This window comes from Montipora capricornis, chromosome 5 (genome assembly GCF_036669925.1).
Source record: "Montipora capricornis isolate CH-2021 chromosome 5, ASM3666992v2, whole genome shotgun sequence".
NCBI classification, from domain to species: domain Eukaryota; kingdom Metazoa; phylum Cnidaria; class Anthozoa; order Scleractinia; family Acroporidae; genus Montipora; species Montipora capricornis.
In genome coordinates this window covers 7460509-7474877 of record NC_090887.1, presented here as the reverse complement: position 1 = coordinate 7474877, position 14369 = coordinate 7460509, and the positions used below count along the sequence as shown (strand labels likewise).

At 37.8% G+C, this 14369-nt stretch overlaps 1 protein-coding gene across 1 annotated transcript in view; it reads left to right on the top strand.

The window, feature by feature from the left end:
- The first annotated feature begins 975 nt into the window (after positions 1-975).
- LOC138049316 (histone-lysine N-methyltransferase EZH2-like) overlaps positions 976-14369 on the top strand; it is a 26385-nt gene continuing 12991 nt past the window's right edge. Inside the window, exons 1-10 of the mRNA XM_068895539.1 lie at positions 976-1234; positions 4257-4382; positions 6178-6294; positions 8314-8440; positions 8985-9116; positions 11461-11590; positions 11809-11874; positions 12554-12648; positions 13283-13317; positions 13873-13932. Coding sequence (XP_068751640.1) covers positions 1148-1234; positions 4257-4382; positions 6178-6294; positions 8314-8440; positions 8985-9116; positions 11461-11590; positions 11809-11874; positions 12554-12648; positions 13283-13317; positions 13873-13932 — 975 coding nt within the window. The 5' untranslated portion in view covers positions 976-1147. The remainder of the gene's footprint in view (positions 1235-4256; positions 4383-6177; positions 6295-8313; positions 8441-8984; positions 9117-11460; positions 11591-11808; positions 11875-12553; positions 12649-13282; positions 13318-13872; positions 13933-14369) is intronic.

The following is a 14369-nucleotide window of genomic DNA, read 5'->3' as shown; positions in this document are numbered from 1 at the left end:
CCTTTACCCCCCTCCCTCTGTCAGTGCTCCATTTTACGGCTATATTTAACAATTAGACCTGTAGCCCTTGCTTGACCCATAGCCCGCAAGGGGTCAATAGGGGTCAAGAGGATCGAACTGGGGACCTCTTGCCCCGAAAGCGGCAGGTACAAAACACAGGTCACAGGTCATTGTTTTACCAATACAGAAAGTGTCGTAAACATTAATAAATGCCAACCTTTAGGCCTATTAATTAGGTTAGCTTTTATGAATGTTTAGGATACTTTCTGTATTGGTAAAACAATGACCTGTGACATGTGTTTTGTACCTGCCGCCACAAAAGCCACGCAATTATCAACTGGGCTATGCCTGCTCCTTGTATTGACATGACATGAATGAATGAATTAGAATGAATGAATTTTGCACTCTAGCTAACAATTTAGCTCTATACCAAGGCTTGCCGTTCGCCAACCCATCTTCCGAAGGGGATCACAACACCTGGAACTACACGGCAAACGAACCATTATTTTGTCTTTCTTTTAATAATTTTCGTCATTTTGGCAAAGTCGAGAGACTTGCTATGCAAGTAACAACGTGTTAGACACTCTCTGACTAAATTTTTAATAAACAAAATGATTATCCATTGCAGTGTCACCCGAGCACAGTCCCATCTCGGGTCCCGTACGAAGTGAAGCACCCGCTACGCCATCCACACATAGGGGCTTTTCAGGGCCAATGAAACACAATCAACAAAACAACAGAACACACAATAACTGTTAAGAATCCCAAACATTTTGATGGAGGGGTGTGGATGTAGACTTTAATCCCACAGTCAGCAACGCAAGTTCAACCCGTTATATTCGAAGAGATCATAGGTAGTGTACTGATGGGTGTAACTGGGGACATAATAGTTAGGTCTCAGTGTATGGGTGTAACTGGGGACATAATAGTTAGGTCTTACACCAAGTACTCCAATAGGGTTACTTCCATTTTGATATCCTTGAGCTTCAACATCAAACACTACATATAAAAGTACACCAACCGTACTTTTTTGCCGACGCCGAGCATTTCCCGAAGATCTTCGCCAAAGGATTTGTTCGTTTGTTCGGCATTGTTGTCAAAACGTGGTTCCCGCCGCTTGGTTCTTCAAAGCTAAGTTTATCTGGTTATGGAACTTGATTTAAAACGCGTTGCTCGTTTAGAATACTTGAAACTTCGACAGTCTAAGCAAGTGGAGAAAGTTGATGCCGTTAAGGTAAGTTTTATCCTTGAACTGGAAAATGTGCCTCGCTCGAGCTCTGCATATGCGCGTGTGAAGAATGAAGTTCTTAGCTTTTTAGCTTGCAAGTTAATGTGGGCTAATCTCATTACCTTAGATTTAGCTATATGAAGTTAGTTTAAAACTTGGCTTCAACAGTTTTCTTGTAAATTATACGTAAATGTTCTGGAATACTTTCAATATTTAACAGGAAAGGGAAACTGTACGTACTTATATGTGAACTATAGTACAATTAAGCATTTATATGTATATTTTAATACAATTGATTTTGTGTTTTCTAATAACCTATTGTTATTATATTTATCTTGTTAATATAGCTTTATTAGAATTATTTACATCTTGATATTTATTGACTGTATATTTTTAAATAGTGTTACAGATTATATTTCTTATGCCATTGTAAAAAAATACTCTATCTATCTAGCTAGCTAGCTAGTTACAAGCAGTTGCAAAAAGGTTGAGACACTGCATCGAAAATTCACTTCTTCCTTAAACTCACCTTGCACTTCGTAAGGTAAGTCTTAACGCCCCTCTCTCCCCTCCCCCCTTTTTCAATGTTGATACCCTTAAGTTTGAATGGCAAATGCAAATGCAGGGGGGAACAACTTTGCTTGGGGGGGAAGGGGGGGTTGGGGGTGCGTTGACTTGGATGACACGCATTGTACCGTTTATAACAGTGTCTCAACTCTTTTTGCAATTGCTTGTATCGATGGTTGTTGCGTATAATTCATCATGGCGACTTAAACGAACGGTTGTTAGGTTCAGCAAAGGTATCAATGGAAAGCAAAAAGATGGAGTTTGAACTGGGATAGTCGTTGCGGCATTCTAATTGAGTTCTAGAGTAATTGATGAAAATAAAGTTGAAAATTAGTGCAAATTACGTCTTTCTATTTATAATATGAAACATGTCGTTTCGACGAGTAAGTGTGGACAACGTTTGTTTTTCGCCATGATTTTGCCGATTTCAGCCATCGAAAGTTTCCCAAAATGTTTAGGCGAGGTGGAAAGAGTCATTCCAAATTATTAATCCAAGAAAACTGTCCAGTATGGAACTGTGTCACAGGAAGGACGGCATTGGTCCCATCTGCCTTTGCCATTCAAACTAGTGTGTGTGCAAAATTATTTTCAATACCGGTTGGCAGTTGTCATATTAATCCGATTGAGAAGGAGTTCAATTCTAGTAGAACGCAAATTCTAGCCCCAAGCAATGCACAATAACATAACCTAAGTTTGTTGAAAGAGTACTGATCATGTGTACACTTCATGCTATGAGCAGTGACACTATTATTGATAATATAATCTCTTCAAAGAACAAGCTCTCTGTATAAAGGCTTAAAATTCAAAATATTTGTAAGTGAACGAAATACTGAAACGCTGTTATTCCTTGTAAGAGTTATCAATGTCTGTAATGAAGGTAATGAAGGTAAAGAACGGTGCAAAACAAAGAAATAAACAGGTTATTAAATGATAAGCTTGTCAGTCTTTTATTAACTTATGAATACGTCACCATGTCACACAAACATCGTAACAAGCACAAGTACATTTTCGTCCGAAAAATATATCCCTTTTCTGCTCATTGACATGTAACACGTGCAAATGGAAAAAATCAACTTGAGGTAGACTTTTCGTGATGACAAAAGCAACAGGCGGTTAAAAGAACTTTTCGCAACGGTCTACATAATTCCAACGGTCTACACTCGAAAAACATTAAGAAGTAGATAAGATTTCATTACTTCTACTGTAGACCGTAGACCGTTGACCGATGACGCAAGCATTAAATTATCTGTGCTTCACGCTAGTAACAGAAAACCGTTCATTTATTCTACAACGGAACTAGCTAAACATTTTGCACTTTTCCGAATCTCCTTTAAAAAAGACTGAGTGTTCCGGGAATTCAACCCACGGAAGTACATGTACATCAGGTTACTATTGACTGAACAGACACGTGTATGTACGAAAATCGATCCTACCTCATGGGTAACTGACAACCAGACTGTTTTTGGGAATGTTTTCAAAAACAGATTCCACTGCAGAATGCAGTGAAAGACTGAATTTCCACAAAGAACTTCGTCCTTTTATCATACAGCAGTAGAAGCACAACACCCATATCCCTAGGTACTATTTATGTAAACAGAACGTTATGGGTACCATCTACGCATGCTTACTGCGTGCGCTCTGATTTCAACTAAGACTTCTTACAATGCATTGACGCTGTTAACACCAAATTTGACGTCCCACCAACACAAAACTGTGTTTGTTATCGTCAAAGATTGTGATAATGACTACCTGTAGCGCAAAAGAAGTTTACTCCCAATTTCGTCCAAATTGATTACCAATTATGTTAATTTCAGCATGCCTCAAAAAAGCACATTTTCAAACACCATTCCTCACTACACAAACCTATCCGAACTAAACAAACTTATCCTCAAAGCTTACAACACAACTGTCATATATGCAAGGTCTCGCCCCAAAAAACAAATAGACAACACGGCAATACGAAGGTAAATCAACTAGACAAGCAGTTGCAAAAAGATTGAGACACTGCATCGAAAATTCACTTCTTCCTTAAACTCACCTTGCACTTCATAAGATAAGTCTTAACGCCCCTCTCTCCCCTCCCCCCTTTTTCAATGTTGATACCCTTTAGTTTGAATGGCAAATGTAGGGGGGAACAACTTTGCTTGGGGGGGGAGGGGGGTTGGGGATGCGTTGACTTGGATGACACGCGTTGTACCGTTTATAACAGCGAGTGTCTCAACTCTTTACATCCACTAAAAACTATGTCCTGTTTAATAAAGGGAGACCAGCATCTATTACATGTATAATGTCTTCACAACACAATATCACCTATAGGAAATTATCTCTAAAACAGAATTCCCTGATTTGTAATCAGATTCTCCTTGTTAGTGCCAAAACAAAATGTATAGGTAATGGTTGAATGAATCTGCAAAACTTTCCTGGAATGCAGTTCCTGCTTTAAGGTTTTCCTATTTTTCAGCGTTGTTTCACAGGAAACCAACAACACCTAAAGGAACTACTTTTGAAAAGGAGGGAAACCCAGAGAGGCGAAAAACAAGTTGTTCCCTGCATTTCACCAGCTGAACAGCTTCCCTCCACAAGAAAAGTACTGTATCTAAATCAATGATAATAATAATCACTAATAACTATCACTAATAACTATAATAACTATCATAGAAGTTTTAACTTTCTAAATGGTTTCACTTTGACTCCTGCAATATCCAAATGCATCAGTACTGTTGCTTGATTTTATTCAGGAGCAATATATCTGAACAACTAATCATGTGTATCAAAGGAACAAATGAGCCCAACAAATTGGCCTGCTCCCAACTGAGTGGATGCATAGCTCAGTAGAGCATTGCACCAGCATTGCACCAGCATTGCACCAGCATCACATGGGTTCAAATCCCGTTAAAGCCATCTGAATATTTCAGATGTCTCTAAGAGACAATTGCTTAACCCATTGACATCCAAACTGGCCGAAACCGACCAGACTTAGTATTTTACTCTGGCTAACGCCAGACGATTTTACTCGTCAATGGGTTAATCCCTCACTGAAAAACTATGTCTCCATTTAATCACTCACTGAAAAACTATGTCTCCATTAATTAAATTGTCCAAATAGGTGTTAGGATCACTTTTACCTTTCGTAATATTTAACAATTATTTGCCGAAGACTAGGGTCGGAAGGGAGGTGAATATCAGTGAATAAAAACCGAGACAAAGTTGAGGTTTTTGTTCACCGATATTCACCTAGCCTGAGTTAAATAATTATTGTTTTAATAGTATAATTACGTTAGTTGATTATTTGAAAAATAGGCATTTTCTTTAAGACAATAAAAATAATTTGTTCATCTGTCACCTCGAAAAAATGGATTGTTGCCATTTTAAAAAAACCGCGTAGGTGATTGTCGCATAATAAATCACCTCAAGTGCACCCAATCATCACAAATAATTTTCAATAATCGCCAGTGTGATTATACTAAAGAGTGATATTATCAAACAAGGAAATTTGCGGTTAAAAAATGTTATGAACAACTTCGTGAAGTAACTTTAACTTATCTTTAGTATTCTTGACCCCCAAATATCCCAGGCATCCAACCTCCTTTAAGTCACGCAGTTGTTAATCCCAACTGGCCAATGGGCCATGAATCCTTGTCCCCAACAAACAGAAAATAAATACACAAATGTTTCAATCTTTTTCCTGTCTAGACCCCACTTGCATGCTCAATTTTTATATCATGAGAATAGGCCATTTCCGAGTTTGTGCCTGCCTCCTCTTCAAAGCGAGTCTAAGTGCAAAGTTTTTGTTAATTGAAAATTATTTTTCATTCATATGTGAAGTTGAACTAATTACAGTCACAAACACTTCGCACTTAGACTCGCTTTGAAGAGCAGGCAGACATGAACTCGGAAATGGCCTATTAAGAAGTCACGTTATCTTTTTCGAAGTTATCGGTATAAATAATGTAAGATCTCAATTTGATCATGACAAGATCTTGGTCTTTATCGGTACATGTATGTCCAGCCCTTGGCAAGGCAGCAGCGCCAAGATGGAATAATGCCGCGTGACTGGCAGCCACGGGCCCCCATGCCAGGAATTTTTTAAAGGAGGGAAATTGGCGGGGTGATGCCAAAACAAACTTGCTGCAAACCGCGCTGGAGGACGGTTCTCCTCACGTTGCCATAACAAAGACCACAGGTGTAATGTATGGTACTACTGCGCAATTGCGCCTTCAAACCAATCACTGACCACTTATTTTTGTCTAGCAACTTGGGGACAGCAGTAAAATGGATTTCACATGCCCTTACAATAAGCTTTGCATGCTGTCATTTTACATTGAATATCATGATAAACGTGATTTTTAATGTTTTTCTTCCATTTATCTGGTTTTTTTTAGTGCTCTGTTTATAGTGGATTTGGTCATAGTACCCAGCATACAGTGCTAAGGACCTTATATGCAGTTCAACCATTACCTCAGTACTTTACTTGGTCCCCACTTCAACAAAATTACATGGTAACTAAAGTCCTCTGTAAAGTTTTCAAGCTATGCTTTTATCAAAAATTATCTCTCCTTTAAACTCATTGCCAATCAAGAATTATTGATGAGTTTGGGAACTGGTGCCTTATAAATTAGCCGGGAGGGGCTTGTTTATGATCCAGGCAATTTGCATGGTGACATCCCTGGCAACTCGCAAGCGGGAACCACCCCAGCTGCTAACTGGTGCTGTCACACTGGAACACGGTCCAGTGGAAAAAACACTTACCTGACCAGATACGTTTCCAGGGTGCCCCCCAAATAAGGGCTTGCCCATTTGGTGCGAGAACGCTGGATGCCACATTCACATGACTCATTTAGCCTCATTAACCAACTCAAGGCCCAGTTTCTATGTTTTGAACACAAGCAATGCTAGACCAGTAAATCAAAAAAGTGAGAATTTCATGTTGTCAAACAAGTTGGTAAAGGTTTGTTAACTGACATTAATTTTAAAGAGTGTAACAGTTTCTTACTCTTGTGTTTCACTCACTACCAACGCAGCACTACAGTATCATCTTAAACTAAAACAATACAATACAATACATACTTGAGATGGACCTAAACTCAAATAATAAATTAATAATTAACCCTTTGATGTCCAAACCGGCTGAAACCGGCCAGACTTAGTATTTTACTCTGTCTAACGCCAGTGAGAGTATTTTACTCTGTCTAACGCCAGACGATTTTACTCGTCAATGGGGAACCCCTGGGAGTCAATGGGTTAATTAAATTATTAATAAATTAATCTCTTCACCGAAAGCAAACATGTTTCACCATTACATGTACCTCAAAACTTCACTTTTTATCTGCTGGGCAAGACATGCAAAGTTATCAAAAACTAGCAGGAATTTGGACCCACGACCGTGTTGTGAGAAGCATGGGTCTATTCTCGATTTTACGTCACAAACTGCTTTGCAACGTGGAATTTCTTTGATAACGGGAAAGCAAGTAGTTTGTGATGCAAAATCAAGAATACACCCATGTCTTTCGTATGAGGCCCTGGGTCCAAATTACTGTTGGTTCTGCCAAGTTCACGTGGCTAGCACAGCACAGAAAAAGCAAAATTCTGGGTAGCAATGGTGACATACATGTATGTTTGCTTTGGATGGGGAGATTTATATTAGGAACGAAAAATATTTGAGTGTAGGTGTACTTTAAGGTCTCGGTAAAGGAAAATGAGGTGTCCGCAGAAAAAAGAATTGTCGCGCCAGTCCTTTTTGTATCATGTCAAACTATATAAATGTATCATGCTAATAGATTAAATTATTTGAATAAAGTTTTAGTTTTTTGGTATTTAATATTGCCTTTTAGTTTTGAGGCCTCAAACTCAGGACGACCAAGTCTGCTGCAGAACTCCTGTCCCTTCACTTTATTGTGAAAACAACTGCACTTTGTGGCATCTTTGTCACAGATGAGTGCACTCCAATACTGCAATACTGGCGTCAAAATAAAGCCCTAGAAAATCAATCTTAAAGATTTTGCCTGTAGTTCATGGTCTGCTGAATAACTTCGCCCCCTACTTTAAAACCAATCAGCGTTCAGGCACATGCTAAGGTGGCAGATTGTGAATGATTAGGCTGTCAATTGACACCCAATTCTTTCACATGCGATTGACATCATACCTCAATCATTTTTTGCGTGCATATTATGAAGGGAAACAAAGAAAAGCAATTTTAGCAGTTTTGAAATTAATTTTTCAGATTTTTTTTGTTTTTGGGGGGGGGGGGGGGGACATACTTCACAGCCCACCGATTCAAGATTTGCAAACACAAGAAATTTGAGCGAGACACCCAAATTTACCTTTACTGAGACCTTAACTGACCACTCCCCCATAGGGGCTTTTCAAGGCCAGTAAAACACGGTCAACAAAATGACAGAACAGAGCAACCACAACAGCAAGAACAACAACAGTTACTGTTAAGAATCCCAAATGGGCAGAGGCAGTGGATACATATTACACATGTTGACAATTCATTCATTCAGACATTGTCTTGACAGGTCGAAGATGAGACGGTTCTTCATAACATTCCTTATATGGGAGAAGAGGTGTTGGATCAGGATGGCTCATTCATTGAGGAACTCATTAAGAATTATGAAGGAAGAGTTCATAACACTCCAGATCATGGTAACTCATATAAAGCAACAGCAAAGGCTGAGAATTCTCTATAAGTACACAGGGCTGTGTGTTCTTTAAAATCACAGTTTATTAGTACCATTGAAACTTTTGTTGGAAATTACAATATTATTTTATTATTAACATAAACTCTACTTAAAAGAGCCAAAACTCAAAGTTTTGGGTATTTTGATTGGGGCAGTTTTCAAAGTACATGTAGAAATTGGGACTTGTTTGTTGCCATATCATATTTAATTTTCCCATTATTGTGACAACAATCAGGTCATGGATAATATTATTTTGGTGTACAGTCATCGTGTCTAAACAAACTCTCAAATTTGGTAAAGGAAAGGAACGTTATTTAGTAATAAGTGTCTAGTCGTTCTAGTGCTGGAGCACTGATTGGGAACACTGTAAACTGAAATTAACAATTAATGTAAATCAAGGCAATTTGGAATCTTTGTTACAAACCAGCTACTAATAAGAAAGCAAAGATTTCCATGGTTATAAGGATGGAGATTTAATATTGATGTCCCATAAACTGTTTTTTGCACAGTGTTTGATGAAGCAGCCCTTACAGATGATCTACTTGTTCAACTTGTGGAAGTTTTAAAGAAACAGAAAGAATCGACCAACCAGAAAACAGATAGTGAGCCAGGAAAGGATGAGGAAAAAGATTCTACTGAAGGTTAGTACGGTAAATTGTACAATGTAGTTGTGAAAATCAGTGTTAACAACATTTGTTGCAAGTGGAGGTCAGGTGCCCTAGCACACCGCGAACGTTAAAAAAAAAAACACCACAGACGTTGGCCAGTAACACAACCCCTTCCCAGATGGAACCACCTACGTGTCCAAGCTAACAACCACTTCTATAGTAGTAATAACAAACCTATAAGGGAAGGGAAATCTAGCAACTACACTGAAACAACAAAATTGCTCCACTAACCATGCTGTAAAATGCCAACTACTGCTACGCTGAGAGTACGATCGCTGACTGTTGCTAGAGGACAAACCGTAGCAACCAAAGCTGCAGAACACATGCTCTGAAGATAAGCACGATCCTTGGAACTCGGGAGACATGGTCGAATGCAACACAAACTCAATGCTAAAAATAACGCCAATACAACACTAAAAGACCCTGTTAAACGCAATGCTAAATTGTAACGCTTACACAATCCAATGCAAACAAATTGCTATCCAAAACATAAGATACCAGTAACTATCCCAAGACATTGCCAATGCTTGGTCGATCATTGTTAACTAAGTTAAATTGTAATTTAACTACATTAACCCATTGACACGTCAAATGCCCTAGGATGCCCCCAGTTATTGAGCAAAATCATCTGGCTTTGGATTGAGTAAAATCTCACTCCCAGAGGTCAATAGGTTAAACCAAATTTATTTACTTTATGTGCACTCAGAGAACCTAGAAGAGCTTCTTGCAAATTATCCTGGTTTTCAATTTGAAACTGGAATTTAACAATAATATTTACCACTTACCGGTACTTAATAATGTAGGGGTTTCAAGAGAATTTGAAGTTAGCGGTTGGTTTGAGAAGAGTGACGGACTGTATCAACAGTCTAGGCGCATGTTATTTTTGAAAGAACGATGCCAAGCGCCATATTTCAAAATCAAAATGGATGATCATGTTTGCTAATAGACAACTTCATGTTTTCATTGTCAAGATCAGTTTTAACCCATTGAACCCTGGAAGGGAAACTTAACAGATTTTATTATTCCACTATTACACCATTTTACCCTATTTGGCCAAGAGAATACACAAAATATGAGATGGTATTACACTGTAGTGTCCCAGTTTGACAGGTTTAGAACAGAGCAAATACGGATGGAAGGGAGTTTTTCAATGAAACAAGTTGTTTTCAACAAGATGCAAAGCCTGAGAATTTAGCTTGTCATCGCTTGTCACTCATCATTTTGTATATCCCATCAAATAAAGAGTCTTTGGCTGGCTTTTTGTGCTGTTCACATCGTTCGCACGCACCCTGAAGAACAGTTGATGCATTTTTTTTAAAACACCCTTATCAAATTAAATTGAAGCAAAATAACACCCTTTTTTTAGTGGATTAATAAATCTCTTAACATTATAATACTCGCGGACATTTTGCTCATTGCTCGTATTTTTCCTGGCCCCTGCGGGGCTTGGAAAAAGATTATGTGACTCACAAAATGTCCGCGCATGTTATATGTTAAACCATCGAATAAGATGTATTTACTCTGTCTAACGCCAGACAATTTTACTTGTTAACAAGGGGTGTCCTAGGGCATTTGAGGTGTCAATGGGTTTGTCATGTCCCTTCCATTAATCTTAAAGTGGTACTACGCCCAAAAAAATAATTCTTTTTTTCTTTGGATTTCAAAACTATGTTAACTAAACACTAACTGACCCAAGTTTTAAGTTCTGATTTTAAAGAGACACCTGTTTATTTTAACTGGAATTTTCTTATTTATTGGTCTGCCATTACTAACTTTAAAATCTCGAGAGAGCTGGGTCGAGGAGAAAATGAAGTCAAAGACTCACTAGTTTAAGAATGCAATGCGTGTGTACGCTGAATTGTAATATGCAGTACGGGAGATCGGACTTTCAGACTCTTGAGCCCGTGTTTTGCATATATAATAAAGTGCGTTTACACCCTGAAATGTTAAGCTAGTGAGTAAATGACGTCATTTTCTCTAGATCCAACCCTCTGAGGTCCAATCGGTCAGTTTTGAACGTGAGTAATGGCGGACCGTGAAATCCAAAACTTACACTCAAAATAAACAGCCTTTGGATAAAACTCAAAGCTCAAAATTTTGCCAGTTAGGTGTTAAGCAAACACACTTTCAAAATCTGAAGAAAAAAAGGAAATAATTTTTTGATCATAGTACCACTTTAAGTTTGGAAAAACCTGTCTTTTCAGTTTAGGGAGAAAGGTAGCTCACGCTTTTCATTGGTTGTGGGTACATGTAGTTATTGAAACCACAGACTGTAAAAAAGATTTTAAAAAATGATAGATCTCTTCCCCAACAATAGTATTTGCAGAATCTCCACCAAAACGTGAAGGCAAACCAACTGATGAGACAGAGAAGCATGGTGAGCTGTTTGATGCAATAGCATCTCTGTTTCCTGACAAGGGTTTACAAGGAGTAGAAGTTAATCGGAGGTAAACAAAATTAATTTTGTTAAAATTCTGACATGAAACTTGTGGAAATGCACGACATCATAAAACTGTTTTGACTATGTACATTGTATATGTACTTATTTCTGTCCATATGATTGTTTAATGTGTAGCTCCAAACTTGTAGAAAAGCACATTGATCGAATGACATTCAAAATAGTATTATTGTTACACTCAAGTCAAATTGTTGGAATTTATTGCAGGTATAAGAACATATTAGAGCGTAAAAATGGCGAATTACCACCAGAATGTACTCCAAATATTGACAGGTATTGCAGTGTTTTATTCTTTAACTTGGTTGTAAGCTGGAAGTGATTGTAAGAGTTGGTCAACACACGGTGACCACAATCAGATATAAAGTACATAGTCCCTTACCGAAATAAACCTGGTACATATCATTTTAAATAGTTAGAACCTGATTCGGTTGATTAAAGCATGTTGTGGAGAATATGCCATGCATTTCACTGTGTACACAGTAGTAGTATAGCTCAAACCCAAGACACGACAGGTATGGTTTTAAAAAATGCCAGACATGCAAAATTAAATATTTCAAGTTTTATATTACAATTTTTTTAATATTACAATTACATAATTATCATTTTACATTGTATATCTCTCAGTTGCTTCCTACATGTTCACTTTACTTAGCCAATTTATTCGGCTGTGTGATCCGTTAAATTCTATGGTTTGAGTGATTGCTTCATACAGTTTTCTTGAGATACAATTGTAATAGTATTTTTTATAATATTGAAAAGAGATCTTCACCTCATCTTGATCGAATTTGTCCGTGCATGACTAATATTCTAAGATGACGTTCAACAGTCTTAGCAAGGCGGAGAAATGGCAGTCTTACGTTTTGGCCCAAAGTAAAAATTACCCCTTTGATTGACAGTCTTTATAGCACTGTTTTCTTTCTTTATTTTTTTTCCTTATTCCTTATTTTTTTAGCCCCAAAGCACAATCTGTTTCAAGGGAACAGAGTCTTCACTCCTTTCATATGCTCTTCTGTCGACGTTGCTACAAGTATGACTGTTTTATGCATGGTAAGCTATTTTAATTTAATGCAGATTTTAAACAATCAAAAGTTTACTCTACTTAACCCTTTGACATCCAAACCCGGCCGAAACCGGCCAGTCTTATATTGTCTAACGCCAGACGATTTCACTCTTCAATGGGGAACTCCTGGGAGTCAATGGGTTAATGTATTGTCGACTATCCAATTCCCTCCCCTCCCCTCCCCTCCCCTCCCCCCTTCTGGCCCTATAATGAGTACAATCATCTGGTGTTGGACAGAGTAAAATGTGTTAAGTCTCATTCATTGAAGTCCATGGGTTTGACTAAACTATTATATACAGGGTCACTTTTTCAATGGCTGAGTGGCTAGGTAATCAAAATAATGACAAGCCGCAGAACCTCCAAGCCACTCAAAGATATACCTTATGCAATCTTTAAACGTTAAATTTCACTCAATGAGAAACTTTATTCCTTCCTTAAACATTGACTCTTTTTCTGGCAAGCCATTTTCCATGCCAAGGATACTGCTTCAAAAATGGACCTGCATTCTTCAGTTACTCTATAATAGAATAGATTTTTATAAATAATTATATATCTAAAAGTGTCTTGACGACATGGTGTCTGTAAATACATGTAATTAAGCTGATGGTATTTATCTTCCAGGCTGGCGAACACTCCCAACACAGATAAAACGAAAGGTACAGTATGTACCTGTATGTCTATGTAGTGTTTAAAAAACGAACAGCAGCGTTTTATGTGGTTTAAAAACATGAGGCGCAGCAAAGTCTTTTAGACCTAATGAAACACATGCTGCGAGTTTTTTAAACGGCTTATAAACAATCCTCAAAAAGCATGTTCCTTGGGAGTCCAAACGAGGTTCAAAATGTGATGGGAAGACATTAGCATCCAAGAAAAACAAGCCCGGCCTCATTGCTATTCTTTATATAAAGAACTCTAAGGAGGAGTGTTTTATCAGGTTTAAAGCTTATGCATGTTACTTTTTATTGATCAATGTTTTGATGGGTTAGGCTTGGACTATTATTGATTTTTTTAAGTCACATATAGAAGTCTCTTTAAAGGATGTTCGTGTATTGAATAGTGCAGTTTCATTTTAATGGTCTTCTATTCTTACAAATTCACCTTACACTTTGTCTAACTTGTATCAATTCGTGTTTCCTCGCTATTGCATTAGTCCACACTTTCAGTGACTTGAAATAAATGTTGTTGTCTTATCCTTGTTGTGTTGTGGTTAGAGTCCTGTAGACCTCCAAGAGACCAACCCGTGTGGCACTGACTGCTATGTGCATGTCAAGGTATGTTTGGTAAACTTTTTACGAGAAATGTAATGCTGTTTGGAGTCAGACTCTTAATAATCACACATCACATCTCCAGGAATGCTGCTCACGAGTTACATGCTCAAAAATCGATTTCACAAAGTTTTCCCTTTGGTGTAAAATTCGCTATTATAGGCTAAGTAGTTTTAAAGTCAGGGTTATCAGAGTTCTTTAGGCTTGTCATTTACCGTAACTTCAGGGACACTTTTGTAGATTTCTCAGTTATCAAGGAGAAGGGTAAGCGGAAAATGTATGGCATCATACAGAACATGGATCTCATTATCTTGCATCTCTAGACATATCTGATAAGTTCATAAAGAAGAGAACAAAAACCAAAGATTCAAAAGCAGTTTTTTTTCAATTCTGGTTCTGACACGTCTTACAACATACAATCAGATTCGTGTTGGTGTTATCAT